Consider the following 17,730-nt stretch of genomic DNA (forward strand, 5'->3'; position numbering starts at 1 on the left):
ACATGAAAACAGAGTCAATAACACCTGAGGAAAGAACCAAGGCCAGTGACAGATATAGAGAAGATAATCAAGGAGGTGATGGAGTCCAGGTGAGTGTCATGAGGCACAGGTGCGCGAGACGATGGTAACAGGTGTGCGGGATAATCAGAAGCCTGATGACCTAGAGGCCGGAGAGGGTGTATGAGTGAAAACCTTTGGGTTGCTAGATGTTCGCATTGTACACCTGATGCAGGAGAACCTTCCTGCAATGCAGTACATTTAAAACGTGTTGTGTATTTGAGGTTTAAAAAGGCTTCAGAAGCTTGTTTATGTAATAAATTGTACACGCGTGCACACTATTGTTACAGAGAATGTCTAATTTCCCTCTCTGTGTAGCTCTCATAAAGGACATGGTTTTCCACTCCTAACAACAAAACCAACCGAAGGACAAACTGCTGCATTGATCAACCAGAGCGCCGTGCCCTTGTGACGCCAGCTCAAATTAAAATCCTACAGCTGTTATTACCCAATGGGCACAGACATAAATTCCGACACGCTATGACAGTTTATTGTGAAATAGACACACATTTTTGACAGTCTTCCGAAAAAGTCCACTTTTTCATGTATATTACATGATTTTCATCATTACGCATTTTGTGTGTATTACATGATTTTCTTTCTTCATAACCCATTTGGTACATTACACGAATTCCAATTTGTTGTGGCTAACGTTAGCAAGGCTAGCTAGGTTACCAACGTTAGCTAGGCTAGGGGTTACATTTAAGTCATTTAGGGTTAAGGTTAGGGGTTAAGTTTAGGGTTAGGTTTAGGGCTTAAGGTTAGGGTGAGTTAACATGCTAGCTAAGAAGTTAAATGGTTAGGTTTAGGAGTTATGTTATATGGGAAGGGTTAGCTTACATGCTAAGTAGTTGCAAAGTAGCTAAAAAGTAGTAAGTAGTTGCAGAGTAGCGAAAATACTAGTTATCCGTTATGAGATTCAAACACACTGCATTGCTGACGTTCGCATTGTACACCCACCCATACCCCCCTACAAACCTCCCTTGTTTCTGTCTTATTACAGTTTTTGACAATCACTTTGGCACTAATTTCGGGATCTTGATGTCATTTTCAAAACTCTAGACACAAAACTCACAACCAATGATCAAAATGCAAATTTTTCAAAACTACCATTTTTTCCAATTGCTTGGATACAATACACATAAAGATAAGATCATTTGTTCATTGAACTAAAATCACCTGTTCAAAATGACACAACTAAACATCAAAGTATTACCATTTCAAAATACAATTCACACATTACATCTGAGATGACAGTCTATTCATTTCATTACAATGATCTAACTATCAATTGATACAACTGATCAAAGTAACTGTTGCATTACTCTTAATGCATAGTTTTATGGAAACTGACAAACAATATTCCATGTTTAGATCATGAAAGTTTCAGGATAACGAGATCCATTGACACCAATTACTGTGGAACGTGAACCAATTGGACTACATTATCTATGGATGTAATATTTCATCATCATTCTTTATCAGACACTGTTTCTATTGTCCCATGTACCACTTTTCCAGACCATGTTTTCAGACTTGACATTACTGTACACTCTTCATTAGGTACACCTATCTATTACTGGGTAGGACCCCCCTGCCTTCACAACAGCCTGAATTATTCAAGGTGCTGTACGTTAAGAGATCTTCTTTCTCACGACTGTTTTAAACAGCTGTTATTTGAGAATTTGTGGCCTTTCTGTTAGCTTGAATGAGTCTGGACATTCTCCTCTGACCTCTCTCATTAACAAGGTGTTTTGCCCACAGAACTGCCGCTCACTGAAAGTGTTTTGTTTATCGCACCATTCTCTGTAAACTCTAGAGACTGTAGTGCGTAAAACTCCCAGGAAGGCAGCTGTTTCTGAGATACTGGAATCACCATGTGTGGCATCAACAATCAAGTTGCTTAGATTACGCATCTTGCCCGTTCTAATGTTAGGTCGAACAACATCTACAGCTCTCTACTCTATATACTCTATATATTGAGTTGCAGGCAGCCACATGATTCACTGTTTGAATGTAACCTTCCTTGATGAGCTAAATCAGGTCTGTAGAGCTGATGGCATGACCTACAGTATGTCATTGTGTGGGATGATGTCAGATTCCACCCTGCTCAAGCATGGTTTCAGGTCCATCCACAATTTACCCCCATTCTCTCCTTTCCTTAACACGATTGAGGAATGTTTCTCCACATGGAGGTGGAAGGTATATGATAGGCACCCTCAACGAACAAGCCACCCTTCTCCAGGCCATGGATGACGCATGCAATGATATCACGGCAGACCAGTGTTGGGCCTGGATTCGCCCGAAGATCCTTCCCAAGATGTTTGGCTAATGAAAACATCCATTGTGGATGAGAACCTGTGGCCAAATCCACAAGACAGGTTTGAAGGAAATATAGAAGTACAGTAATCAATCCTTTGTTTTGCTTTTTACACTAAGCCAGGTGAGGAACACTGCAGTTGACCTTTAACTGCTTTTTCTTTTTTGTAGCTAATTATTTTTGCTTTTATTCAAAGAAACCTATGGTGTGATTTTATTTTATTTCATCAATAAATGTCATATTCTGTTCAATGATTCCACTGTGTCTGTAGTAATTCTCTCTACTAGTTATTTTACAGAGATGTATTTACGTGTAGTAGCATAATGAAACATGTATCAAATTTTTTGTACTACAATATTTAATGATTGAACGAACAACTACACAGTGAAACTATCGGTATCTTGCGTGTGGGTGATCTAAATTAATGTTCCTATGGTATTTCATGATGAATAAGTTATTTGAACCAATGATTCTGCAAGTGCAAGGTTTCTTTAAAGATATGCATGCACAATGCAATGTTTTGAACATTGGACAGCCTGTGTTACAAGTGATGACCGTTTTGAGTTTTGTGTCTAGAGTTTTGAAAAATGACCATAAGGTTCTGAAATTAGTGCCAAAGTGATTGTTAAAAACTGTAAGTAACTTACTGTCTTTATCTGTGATTGAAATGCACTGTATAGAAATGTGTGTACTGCACATGAAAAAAATGGACTTTGTGTCTATTTCACAATAATCTGTGAAACAGGGGTTGATCAATTCAAAGTCTATTCCAGGTTGGTTCAAGGTAACTCCATTGAAATGACATGGAAACAACATTGATTCAACCCAAGTGTGCCCAGTGGGTAGTAGGCTAGTCTACATACAGTAGCAGAAGACAACCAACCTCCTGTTGTCAGAAGAGGGCAGTCTTTCCTTAAATAAAACTTTTACTTCTCAAGATGTTTTACAGGTTGTGGATTGTATGCTAGACAAATGAATGCTACAATGTTTCTAGATATAGTGGCAAAGCCTGTCATTTATTCAGTCCCCCCCAAAATAATTATGAACTTATTGATTCAATTAAACATGACACCCACCAACAATAAATTGCGTTGTTGTTCATTTACACCCTTGTCATCTAAAAATTATTCTCATAACCCATGTTACCCAAAATCCCTATAAAACCCTTTAAAGTCCTGTCCCCTCATGTCTTGTGTGATATCACTGCCCCCACATCAATGTTGCCTGCACTCTTCCCATGGGAAACTTTTGGGACCTAAAAAAGTCACACCAGGCAACACCCAACACATGAATGAATAGATGGTTTAAGACGTAGAAAATATGAGGAGTCTAATTAGAGACCACTCGATCAAACTGTTGTGTGAGAATCTGTCCTGAGAAAGTTTGAGATACATTTCTAACACGTCACATGTTGTTCATAATAGTAGGTTAGGTTAGGTTAGGTTAGGTTAGGCTAGGTTAGGTTAGGATAGGTTAGGTTAGTGTACTGTATTATTGTCATAGAAACCTGTTGATTAGTACATTCATGAAGTTTCACAATAAACTTCGCTATTTGCCTGCAATGGACTCTAGTAGAATTGATATATGTAACGGTTTTAGTAGAATAGGCTTGATGACCTGATCTGTAATCGGATACTCCCGCCCCTTCTCAGGTTTGCGCCGCTCCACTGTAAACTTGTTGTTTCCCCACATGCGATCGGTCTGTCATCCGGGCTGTAGCGGGAGAGGCGTGCGTGATAGGACTATGTTCATGTCATTTCGTCGTAGTTACGTATCTATTATGCCTACTATGTGGAATTACTGATTTTCCATCTAAGCTAACCTAAAAGACAAATAAAAAAAAGCCGGTTCAATTTTAGAGAGCACCATTTCAAAGATGGATCCCATAACAAAGTGGACTTCTAAACAAGTTGTAGAGTGGATAAGAGGTGAGTTGATAAGCCTTCCTAATGGTAACATACACTGTTACCATTATATTAGCCTAATGTGTAATACATTTTTTGAATAGCCTATGTTTGTTTAACTTTAGCTATATAATTCGTTGTTCGGCTATTGCATAGTTAATTGCCTGTTAATTAATGAATTGTCAAACGTTCTGCTTTAATTATGTGTTTTTTTTCTCTCGGGATTGTTTCTAAGGGCCGTAAGTAAGCGTATCAATGTTAGTCTACACTAGTCTACACTAGTCTATTTTACAAATAGCAACAAAAGTTGCAAATTTGACAATCGGTATCTATTAGAAGCAGCCTAGGTATCGTATTAATACTTGGTAACATTGTGTTTTATTGCTTGTTTGGGCAGCTATTAAGTCTCATCTTTAAAGCCATTTTAAAATTACATTTGACGATGAAAGGAAATTGTGTGCCAACGGGGAGAAGGGTTTATGCTTACTTTGACGTACATGTGCACACTATGTGTTTTTGACAACCAAAGCTCAACGGTCACCTTTTATGAACTCACTGGTAGGCTACCTTAAAAGGGTCAATCTGCAGTTTCTACATCAATTTTTAAAAATCTTATAAAATAATGATATATATCCATTGATTCTTGAAGAATATAACTCATGAATGCATAATGAGCTTAGTTCAACCCCATCAGAACCCAACATATAAGCTTGTTTTACTCCAATGGTTGTAAACATTGTAAATCTAAACAAACACTGTATAGCTGCAAAACATGCCTAAAACTATAATTTTGATATCATGGATGGCCAGTAGACATAATTGCAAATGATTAAATCCTTCCAATTGAAATGTAAAAACAATTTAGTTACGATTTGAACTTTAATTAAATGAGTTGACTCTTCACATGGGATGATTTCACTGAACAACAAAAGAAAGGGAATATTGAAGGACTGCCAAGAACTTTGCCCTCATCCAGGGCAAGGTGGAGAGACACAGTAGTGATGGCACCATACAGTAGGCCTTGTTGAGCTCTGCACCAAACAGAATGCTCATCCCAACATACTTGGGGTCCAACATGTACGCTGCAGCGTGTATGGGTTTCAGGCAGAAGTCTTCAGCTTTTTGATGTATTTCATAACTGCAGTTTCCTCTGCTTGGAGCAACAGTGAAGTGGGCAGGGTAGTACGGATTTCTTCTCTTACATCTGCAAGCAGAGTCTGAACATCAGACAGGATGGCATTGTCTCCCTCAATCCGTGAAATAGCTACTGCTATAGGTTTCAGGAGTTTCAGGCTGCTTTCCACTCTCTTCCAAAATGCATCATCCAGGAGGGTCCTCTTGATGGGGCTGTCCATATCAGCAGACTGATATGGCCATTTCTTGGAGACAAGTCCCCTCCAGGAGACTGTCAAACATGATGACAACACCACCCTAACGGATGTCGCTGGGAAGCTTCAGTGTGGTGCTCTTATTCTTCTCACTGTGCTCAGTGAGGTAGATTGCTGCTATAACTTGATGACCCTTCACATACCTAACCATTTCCTTAGCTCTATTGTAGAGTGTATCCATTGTTTTCAGTGCCATGATACCCTTGAGGAGCAGATTCAATGCATGAGGGTAGGACTCCACTTTAGACCAAGCAGCCTTCATGTTTACAGCATTGTCTGTCACCAGTGCAAATATCTTCTGTGGCCCAAGGTCATTGAAGACTGCCTTCAACTCATCTGCAATGTAGAAACCGGTGTGTCTGTTGTCTTTTGTGTCTGTGCTCTTGTAGAATACTGGTTGAGGGGTGGAGATGATGTAGTTAATTATTCCTTGCCCACGAACATTCAACCACCCATCAGAGATGATTGCAATACAGTCTGCTTTCTCTATGATTTGCTTGACATTCACTTGAACTCTGTTGAACTCTGCATCCAGGAAATTAGTAGATAAAGCATGTTTGGTTGGAGGGGTGTATGCTGGGTGAAGAACATTCAGAAATCTCTTCCAATACACATTGGGCATCAGAGGTGAACCAGTTGCATACACAGCTTGAGCAAGACATTCATCAGCATTTCTCTTACTACGTTCCTCCATTAGGTCAAAAGAACTTCTGATTCCAGGAGGACCATGAGCTGTTGCTATCGATAAGGTGTCTGATTCATCATTTTCACCTCAAATAGAAGTAGAGAGACTTTTGTCAGAGGTTGCTTGTTGTGAGTGCTGAGGGAACTTTATGCACTTGGCCAGATGATTCTGCATCTTTGTTGCATTCTTCACATATGCTTTGGCACAGTATTTGCACATGTACATAGCTTTTCCTTCTACATTAGCTGCAGTGAAATGTCTCCAACATCAGATAGTGCCCGTGGCATTTTCCTGTAAAGATTAGAAAACAATGAATAAAATAAAATAAAAATACAATTCCATGTACAGATAAATAGTTAAGCAGTTGGATTAAACAACTGCTTTGTAAGATAAATGTTTTCAAATGTAACATGTATCTATCAGGCTCAAGCAAGCTAAAACCCACATGGTAGCAAAAACTAACTAGCAGAAATTCTTAACAAGTTCAAAATGATTTAAACACACTTTGCTGTAGGCTACTATTTACTAGTTAACAAAAAGTCATTGTATGTCTGATAAAGTATATTCACCCCACCCAGTATATAATCAAAACTGACCAGAAAGCATGTAGTCCTTGGCCCAGACAGTGTAGTAGTGTGGGCTCAATAGCATCTCATTAGTGTGCAAGATCTTGAGAATCAGCTGTACATGAGATGGAAGAGTGCATGTGATGGAAGAATGCATTGTGCATGCAGAGGGTTGCAATTCCATTGAATTGGGGATAGTTTAACTAAAATATGCCATAAGACCTAGAATTGCTTTATGTGTATCCCACAAAAAAGGTTCACTGTTACAAGCTATCTTTTTTGATTAATTTAAGTGAATTTCCCTAAATTCCCAGGCTTAACTTCCCATGGACAATTTCTGGGAAAATTCCGGAAATTTACCGAAAAGTTTCCGACCCTGTAACGGCGTTCTTCGTTTGTCAAAAGAGAGTCGGACCGAAATGCAGCGTGGTGGTTACTCATGTCTTTAATGAAGGAAGAGCGATACATGAAATAACTATACAAATGCAAAACAACAAAACGGAACGTGAAACCTAATTACAGCCTATCTGGTGAAACTACACAGAGACAGGAACAATCACCCACGAAATACACAGTGAAACCCCGGCTACCTAAATACGGTTCCCAATCAGAGACAACGAGAATCACCTGACTCTGATTGAGAACCGCCTCAGGCAGCCAAGCCTATACAACACCCCTACTCAGCCGTAATCCCAAATACTACAAACCCCAATACGAAAATACAATATATAAACCCATGTCACACCAAATATGTCAACACCCATGCCTGACCAAATATATAACGAAAACACAAAATACAAAGACCAAGGCATGACAGACCCTTTGCAACCCTAGATGAGACAGCGTCTGTAGAGGATCTGACAGTACATTCCACACAACCCCTGCATGGACATTGTGTCAGCATTTACGGCAGGCGTTCATATTGATGTGTCGTTAAGCTGTGATTGATGACATTATGATACACTTGACCTGTTAGCAGCTCACCCCATTAAGAAGAGTGGAGCATCAGAGCCCCTTGAATTAGCATCTATTAGATGGAAATGAAGGAAGCTGTCTTTATTCAGATGGTACTGCTGTCTTCCTTTAATTGTCCTAGGAGGGTTGTCCCAGTTAAAGAACCCAAGCCGTCTATCGAGGGCTGATGTGTTGCATGTTATGAATGCCATATGCCGCTTGTTTTTGGGCTGTCAATATATATATATATTTTTGTTTTTGTTTTGAATTTTACCCCTTTTTCTCCCCAATTTCGTGGTATCCAATTGTTGTAGTAGCTACTATCTTGTCTCATTGCTACAACTCCCGTACAGGCTCGGGAGTTCTCTGACCTCCTCCCTATAGGCTGTCTCATCGTTGTCAGTGATCAGGCCTACCTGATCTACCACCGTCAGCAAACTTAATGATGGTGTTGGAGTCGTGTTTGGCCACACAGTCATGGGTAAACAAGGAGTACAGGAGGTGACTAAGTACACACCCCTGAGGGGTCCCAGTGTTGAGGATCACCGTGGCAGACGTGTTGTTGCCACATGGGGGAGGCCCGTCAGGAAGACCAGGATCCAGTTGCAGAGGGAGGTGTTTAGTCCCAGAGTCCTTAGCTTAGTGATGAACTTTGAGGGCACTATGGTAATGAACGCTGAGCTGTAGTCAATGAACAGCATTCTCACATAGGTGTTCCTTTTGTCCAGGTAGGAAAAGGCAGTGTGGAGTGCAATAGAGATTGAGATTGCATCATCTGTGGATCTGTTGATGCGGTATGCGATTCACCATTAGTGTGTACTGCTTAGTGATAATGTGGTCAACCATTAGTGTGTACTGCATAGTGATAACGCGTAGTGATAATGTGGTCAACCATTAGTGTGTACTGCATAGTGATAATGTGGTCAACCATTAGTGTGTACTGCATAGTGATAATGTGGTCAACCATTAGTGTGTACTGCATAGTGATAATGTGGTCAACCATTAGTGTGTACTGCATAGTGATAATGCGTAGTGATAATGTGGTCAACCATTAGTGTGTACTGCGTAGTGATAATGTGGTCAACCATTAGTGTGTACTGCATAGTGATAACGCGTAGTGATAATGTGGTCAACCATTAGTGTGTACTGCATAGTGATAATGCGTAGTGATAATGTGGTCAACCATTAGTGTGTACTGCGTAGTGATAATGTGGTCAACCATTAGTGTGTACTGCATAGTGATAATGCGTAGTGATAATGTGGTCAACCATTAGTGTGTACTGCGTAGTGATAATGTGGTCAACCATTAGTGTGTACTGCATAGTGATAATGCGTAGTGATAATGTGGTCAACCATTAGTGTGTACTGCGTAGTGATAATGTGGTCAACCATTAGTGTGTACTGCGTAGTGATAATGTGGTCAACCATTAGTACAGCATCATGCCAATAAGTTGTTTAGTACATCTGTTATGTGTAAAAGCAGCTGCATATCCCGACTATCTTCCTTTATTCAATACAATTACTTTGAAGACGTTCTGGTGGTGTCATTAAGCTGTAATCAATGTAAACAACATGACCTTGTAGTCGTTAGTGACCAGTGGTCACACATAACTGCAACCGGTAGGTAAGAGAGAGACGAAGGTTGAAAGTCATGCAACCCAACCAAGCCGCACTGCTTCTTAACACAGTGCGCATCCAACCCGGAAGCCAGCCGCACCAATGCGCCGGAGGAAACACCGTGCACCTGGCCACCTTGGCTAGCGCACACTACGCCCAGCCCGCCACAGGAGTCGCTGGTGCGCGATGAGACAAGGACACCCCTACCGACCAAGCCCTCCCTAACCCGGGCGACGCTAGGCCAATTGTGCGTCGCCCCACGGACCTCCCGGTCGCGGCCGGTTACGACAGAGCCTGGGCGCGAACCCAGGGACTCTGATGGCACAGCTGGCGCTGCAGTACAGTGCACTTAACCACTGCCCCACCCGGGAGGCCCCTGGGCTGTCAATATTTCAATTAGCTACATCTCAGATATTTCTTGGCATACCTTCAAATGCGTGTAAATATAGTGACATAATTTATTGAAGCTGTCTGTCAGGTATTTAGGAAGCATCCTTACTGCTTGCTTCACTGCCGGGCAGAGCAACTTCTCAGGCTCTGACCACAAGGCACGACAGAGGGTAGTGCGTATGGCCCAGTACATCACTTGGGCCAAGCTTCCTGCCATCTAGGACCTCTATACCAGGCGGTATCAGAGGAAGGCCCTAAAAATTGTCAAAGACTCCAGCCACCCTATTCATAGACTGTTCTCTCTGGTACCGCACGGCAAGCGGTACTGGAGCGCCAAGTCGAGGTCCAAAAGGCTATGTAACAGCTTCTACCCCCAAGCTATAAGACTTCTGAACAGCTAATCAAAGGGCTACCCAGACCCCTCTTTTACGCTGCTGCTACTCTCTGTTTATTATCTATACATAGTCACTTTAACTCTACCTACATGTACATATTACCTCAATTACCTCAACCGGTGCCCCCCCACATTGACTCTGTATTCTTGCTATTGTTATTTTAATGCTGCTGTTTAATTATTTGTTACTTTTATTTTATATTTTTTACTTATCTATTTTCTACTTAACAATTATTTTTCTTAAAACTTCTTAAAGCATTGTTGGTTAAGAGCTTGTAAGTAAGCATTTCACTTTAAGGTCTACACCTGTTGTATTCTGCGCATGTGACAATTTATTTTGATTTGATTCGATTTTTATAAACATATAAATAACCAGAGTGTAATAATGGTAATATCAGGGAAATAATTGACAATGAACAGTAAAAAATAGTATGTTTTATATATCCTGCCCCTTATATATGAGATGAACTTTGAAAATGTATAACTCAGATACAGTAGAAGTAAACATTAGTGAGAAACACGCTCAGGCAAGTCTGCATTTTCCCATGCTCTTCTGGCAGGTGTGATTATAGAGGATGATTGTGATTGATTGAAAATCAAGATTCAAGACTATAGATTTAGGTCATGCAACTGCCAGTTCTGTTGAGTTATTTACTGAAGAAAAGAAAGGCATACATTAATAATTTTGAAATAAGGGTTGTTATCAAGCGGTTATCCTTATTCTATTAGATCAATATAGATTTGCCCTTTTGATATTTTTCATTTGGGGGTGACATAACACACTCACTGTTATCTTTTGGATAAGGAAGACTGTATGCATGACACTTCTTCCCACAGGACAGGAGCATCCAGTTTATGTGCTTGTTTAGAGGGAGGAGGAGGACTCCAAGTGTGTGTCCCAAAGGGCACTCTATTCCCTATATAGTGCACTACTTCTGACCTTAGCCGCATGGGTCAAAAGTAGCGCACTATAGGGAATAGGGTTCCATTTAGGATCCATCCCAAGTTTCATCTTGGAGTCACCTGAGTCTGCGTTATAAGACTCTTCCACCTACTTCCACAGTCCACAAATCTGTCGTTCTGCCCCTGAACAGGCAGTTAACCCACTGTTCCTAGGCCGTCATTGAAAATAAGAATTTGTTCTTAACTGACTTGCCTAGTTAAATAAAGGTAAAATAAATAGGGTGACACGTCACATACACTTACCTACCGGTTGCAGTTATGTGTGACCACTGGTCACTAACGACTACAAGGTCATGTTGTTTACATTGATTACAGCTTAATGACACCACCAGAACGTCTTCAAAGTAATTGTATTGAATAAAGGAAGATAGTCGGGATATGCAGCTGCTTTTACACATAACAGATGTACTAAACAACTTATTGGCATGATGCTGTACTAATGGTTGACCACATTATCACTACGCAGTACACACTAATGGTTGACCACATTATCACTACGCATTATCACTATGCAGTACACACTAATGGTTGACCACATTATCACTATGCAGTACACACTAATGGTTGACCACATTATCACTATGCAGTACACACTAATGGTTGACCACATTATCACTATGCAGTACACACTAATGGTTGACCACATTATCACTACGCGTTATCACTATGCAGTACACACTAATGGTTGACAAATTATCACTAAGCAGTACACACTAATGGTGAATCGCATACCGCATCAACAGATCCACAGATGATGCAATCTCAATCTCTATTGCACTCCACACTGCCTTTTCCTACCTGGACAAAAGGAACACCTATGTGAGAATGCTGTTCATTGACTACAGCTCAGCGTTCATCACCATAGTGCCCTCAAAGTTCATCACTAAGCTAAGGACTCTGGGACTAAACACCTCCCTCTGCAACTGGATCCTGGTCTTCCTGACGGGCCTCCCCCATGTGGCAACAACGCGTCTGCCACGGTGATCCTCAACACTGGGACCCCTCAGGGGTGTGTACTTAGTCACCTCCTGTACTCCTTGTTTACCCATGACTGTGTGGCCAAACACGACTCCAACACCATCATTAAGTTTGCTGACGGTGGTAGATCAGGTAGGCCTGATCACTGACAACGATGAGACAGCCTATAGGGAGGAGGTCAGAGAACTGGCAGTGTGGTGCCAGGACAACAACCTCTCCCTCAATGTGAGCAAGACAAAGGAGCTAATCGTGGACTACAGGAAAAGGCAGGCCGAACAGGCCCACATGCACATCGACAGGGCTGAAGTAGAGCGGGTTGAGAGTTTCAAGATCCTTGGTGTCCACATCACCAAATAATGGTCCAAACACACCAAGACAGTCGTGACGAGGGCACTACAAAGCCTTTTTCCCCTCAGGAGACTGAAAAGATTTGGCATGGGTCCCCAGATCCTCAAAACTTCTACAGCTGCACCATTGAGAGCATCCTGACCAGTTGCATCACCGCCTAGTTTGGCAACTGCTCGGCATCTGACTGTAAGGCGCTACAGATGGTAGTGCGAACTGCCCAGTACATCACTGGGGCCAAGCTTCCTGCCATCCAGGACCTATATAATAGGCAAGCGGTACCGTAGCGCCAAGTCTAGGTCCAAAAGGTCCCTTAACAGCTTCTACCCCCAATCCATAAGACTGTTGAACAATTAATCAAATGGCCACTGGACTATTTATGTGTTACCATTAGTTTCTCTGACGAACATAGGAACATAGATAGGAGAGGCTGTTATTCAGTTAGTATTATTATTATGACTCAGTTTTATGTCTAATCATTCCTCAAAATAGCAGGGGATGGAAGCTTTCCCTTCAGTGCCTGAGTCTCAAATGGCACGCTGAAGTGCAATAGGGCTCTGTTCAAAAGTAGTTCAATATATAGGGAATAGGATGCCACTAGGGACACAGTGTCCCCATCCAGTTTATATCAGTCAGAAAAAGGGTTTCCATGGGAACAAACATGCCATTAATTAACCCTGTTACAGTACATAAGGCAACCCTGTAACCTCTTTGCTAGTCCCCAAATGTTGGAGAGATCTGTGAAGAGTAGGCACTGTCTGTCACTGGTTGTTTTGGTAGGATAGGCTACTATTACGCTAATTCTGGATTTTTCCCAGAACACACACACACACACACACACAAAATTGTTTTGTGTGGTCAAGGAAATCCTTTTCCCTCTGTTTTCCTGAGATAGGGTATTTCCTCTCCTTTCTGAATGGGTTGGTGGAGTCTATAAATAGTCTGAATGCTTTAGAACCACTCTCAATTCCTTTCGAATGATGACAACCACCACCTCTGTTCTGTTGTGAAGGATGAAGTAAATATTCCCTTTGTTGACCCCAGCTCTGCAGGTCCAAACTCCACTCATTTATTGCCTGTCTACCCCAGACGGCACACAACACGTGCCTTTGTGTGATGTGATGAACAAGCCAGAGGCAGTGTTCACTTCAGTTCAATGTCCAATCTATCAAACCTATTGAATATAGACAGGATGCATGCTGTTAGCTTGTTAACACACATATCACAGATGGTTGGTTAAATGATACCACTCACAACACAGTCTAGCGAAACACATCGAAGATGGTTTACTAGGCAAGGAAAGTGAAACACTTGAGGAGGAAAGCAACCAAATTCTGGACGCGTCTGGGCTTTGTTTGTTTTTATGTTTCCGATAAATTATTAACTGAATTTTTCTGTGGAATGTGATTGCAGCCTGAGTCATGCACAAGTGTTTACTGACCTCAAACATTTTCTCAGTAAGCCACTTCTTCTTTGCATCAATCTCCATAATCAGATGAGGTCAATATTCATACACTCTTAGAAATAAATGTTCTATCTAGAACCAATAAGGGTTCTTCATAGGATAACTATTTGACAAGCCCTTTCTGGATACAGGTCGATCCCTTTTGGTTCCTATGGGGATAGCCGAAGATCCCTTTTGGTTCCTATGGGGACAGCCGAAGATCCCTTTTGGTTCCTATGGGGATAGCCGAAGATCCCTTTTGGTTCCTATGGGGATAGCAGAAGATCCCTTTTGGTTCCTATGGGGATAGCCGAAGATCCCTTTTGGTTCCTATGGGGATAGCCGAAGATCCCTTTTGGTTCCTATGGGGACAGCCGAAGATCCCTTTTGGTTCCTATGGGGATAGCCGAAGATCCCTTTTGGTTCCTATGGGGATAGCCAAAGATCCCTTTTGGTTCCTATGGGGATAGCAGAAGATCCCTTTTGGTTCCTATGGGGATAGCCGAAGATCCCTTTTGGTTCCTATGGGGATAGCAGAAGATCCCTTTTGGTTCCTATGGGGATAGCAGAAGATCCCTTTTGGTTCCTATGGGGATAGCAGAAGATCCTTTTGGTTCCTATGGGGATAGCAGAATATCCCTTTTGGTTCCTATGGAGATAGCAGAAGATCCCTTTTGGTTCCTATGGGGATAGCCGAAGATCCCTTTTGGTTCCTATGGGGATAGCCGAAGATCCCTTTTGGTTCCTATGGGGATAGCCGAAGATCCCTTTTGGTTCCTAGGGGGATAGCCGAAGATCCCTTTTGGTTCCTATGGGGATAGCCGAAGATCCCTTTTGGTTCCTATGGGGATAGCAGAAGATCCCTTTTGGTTCCTATGGGGATAGCAGAAGATCCCTTTTGGTTCCTATGGGGATAGCAGAAGATCCCTTTTGGTTCCTATGGGGATAGCAGAAGATCCCTTTTGGTTCCTATGGGGATAGCAGAAGATCCCTTTTGGTTCCTATGGGGATAGCAGAAGATCCCTTTTGGTTCCTATGGGGATAGCCGAAGATCCCTTTTGTTGTAAGAGTTTAGGAACTACATGGTTCATCCTGTAATGGGGTTATTTCCGTCATCATAAACAGTTCAGCACTACTTTATAACACTGTTTTTGTGAACATTCATAGAGAAGAGATAAAACATGATCATTGATTTAACTGGTCAACGGGGGATTCAGAGTTCTAATTGATCAAGTTCTCATAGTTACCTAAAGGGCTGTCTCAAGTTGGAGCCATTTGTATAATCTTGGGCTATTGTCAACTGTCAATAGAGCAGTGAAAACAATTAAGATGCTTCTGTCTGTTAAAGAGGTTGGTCAGTGTAAAAGCAATAGAGTCGTACTGTGCTACTGCCTTTTGTACACAAACGGCTAGTCCACTGTCAGTTCATTGGTTGTGAGGCCAGAGGGCCAGAGCTGTGAATACTTCATGGGAAGAAGGGTAGTAAAGAGAGGGAGGGTTGCACCATTCCCTCATTCGTAACAAAACCATGACAAACTACCCCCCTGGCATGATCTGTGTCCAGACTAGAAGACTTTTCATTTGGCTGACTATTTTTTGGAGCGTTTTCACATGTGAAATGTACAGTGTGTTAAGGGGCTTTCACACTGAGCGGATGTGTTAAGGGGCTTTCACACTGAGCGGATGTGTTAAGGGGCTTTCACACTGAGCGGTTGTGTTAAGGGGCTTTCACACTGAGCGGTTGTGTTAAGGGGCTTTCACACTGAGCAGATGTGTTGAGGGGCTTTCACACTGAGCAGATGTGTTGAGGGGCTTTCACACTGAGCAGATGTGTTAAGGGGCTTTCACACTGAGCAGATGTGTTGAGGGGCTTTCACACTGAGCGGATGTGTTAAGGGGCTTTCACACTGAGCAGATGTGTTGAGGGGCTTTCACACTGAGCGGATGTGTTAAGGGGCTTTCACACTGAGCAGATGTGTTGAGGGGCTTTCACACTGAGCAGATGTGTTAAGGGGCTTTCACACTGAGCAGATGTGTTAAGGGGCTTTCACACTGAGCAGATGTGTTGAGGGGCTTTCACACTGAGCAGATGTGTTAAGGGGCTTTCACACTGAGCAGATGTGTTGAGGGGCTTTCACACTGAGCGGATGTGTTAAGGGGCTTTCACACTGAGCAGATGTGTTGAGGGGCTTTCACACTGAGCGGATGTGTTAAGGGGCTTTCACACTGAGCAGATGTGTTAAGGGGCTTTCACACTGAGCAGATGTGTTGAGGGGCTTTCACACTGAGCAGATGTGTTGAGGGGCTTTCACACTGAGCAGATGTGTTGAGGGGCTTTCACACTGAGCAGATGTGTTGAGGGGCTTTCACACTGAGCGGATGTGTTAAGGGGCTTTCACACTGAGCAGATGTGTTAAGGGGCTTTCACACTGAGCAGATGTGTTGAGGGGCTTTCACACTGAGCAGATGTGTTGAGGGGCTTTCACACTGAGCAGATGTGTTGAGGGGCTTTCACACTGAGCAGATGTGTTGAGGGGCTTTCACACTGAGCAGATGTGTTGAGGGGCTTTCACACTGAGCAGATGTGTTGAGGGGCTTTCACACTGAGCAGATGTGTTGAGGGGCTTTCACACTGAGCAGATGTGTTGAGGGCTTTCACACTGAGCAGATGTGTTGAGGGGCTTTCACACTGAGCAGATGTGTTGAGGGGCTTTCACACTGAGCAGATGTGTTGAGGGGCTTTCACACTGAGCAGATGTGTTGAGGGGCTTTCACACTGAGCAGATGTGTTGAGGGGCTTTCACACTGAGCAGATGTGTTGAGGGGCTTTCACACTGAGCAGATGTGTTGATGATCTAAGAGCTGCTGCAACATGTATCCATTGAGAGAAGATGTTGCGGTGGTGGTTGTACACATTATGTGAAATCCTGATAAACAAACTATACAATTGTAGGAGTACAATTTGATTCGACTAAGGGACAGCTAGTACACAAACAATGATATTTTACAGCTTATCAGAAGTTAAATAGTTCTGCCTTTTTGCATCACTAGTTAAATAACCGGAATTAGCTCCATTTGTGCTTCACTCATTTCCAAAGCACCCTATATACAGATGTAGGATCTTCATTTGATCACCCTGTTACAGGACAACTTTCCTGCAATGCAGTACATTTAAAATGTGTAGTGTGTTTGAGATTTTAAAAGGCTTCTGAAGTTTGTAATTTCAACTTCGAAATTTCAGACTTGATTTTCCCTTATGAAAAATGTATCAACCCTTACAAAAATGTCCAATAATTATAATCAACATGATAATTCACATTTCTTTTTGCTGCAGGATTATTTTCATGCTGTAGCAAACTGGCTAAAATTAAGATCCTAATGTACGTCTGTATCGACATCCAACTGCACCAGTTGTTTGGTGTCTTTTTGAAGGTACAGTATACTGTAACTGATAGCAACATACTTTCCCTGGTCACAGATCTCTCAATGTAAATATTTAATGTGTGTGGGGATGTCTTTGCCTGTAACCATAGTGACTGTTAAGTCATTAACGCTCAGCTGGAATAGTCAACAAGTCTTTCTTTTTGAATAGCCTTCCTAAAGCAGGAAGACAGGGATGTTTTGAAATACAGTATTTCAACATTGTAATCCACACTAAGCAAAAGTTTAGTTGGGCTTTGAAGTTTGTCCCAACATTGGACTGAGCCAAACCCCAAGAAGGTTGA

General features: G+C 42.0%; 1 protein-coding gene across 1 annotated transcript in view; it reads left to right on the forward strand.

Annotated features, from left to right (window-relative positions):
* Positions 1-4,046: 4,046 nt before the first annotated feature.
* LOC118398800 (connector enhancer of kinase suppressor of ras 3-like) overlaps positions 4,047-17,730 on the forward strand; it is a 66,492-nt gene continuing 52,808 nt past the window's right edge. The window contains exon 1 of the mRNA XM_035794516.2: positions 4,047-4,305. Coding sequence (XP_035650409.2) covers positions 4,254-4,305 — 52 coding nt within the window. The 5' untranslated portion in view covers positions 4,047-4,253. The remainder of the gene's footprint in view (positions 4,306-17,730) is intronic.

This window comes from Oncorhynchus keta, chromosome 19, assembly GCF_023373465.1.
Source record: "Oncorhynchus keta strain PuntledgeMale-10-30-2019 chromosome 19, Oket_V2, whole genome shotgun sequence".
Lineage (NCBI taxonomy): Eukaryota > Metazoa > Chordata > Actinopteri > Salmoniformes > Salmonidae > Oncorhynchus > Oncorhynchus keta.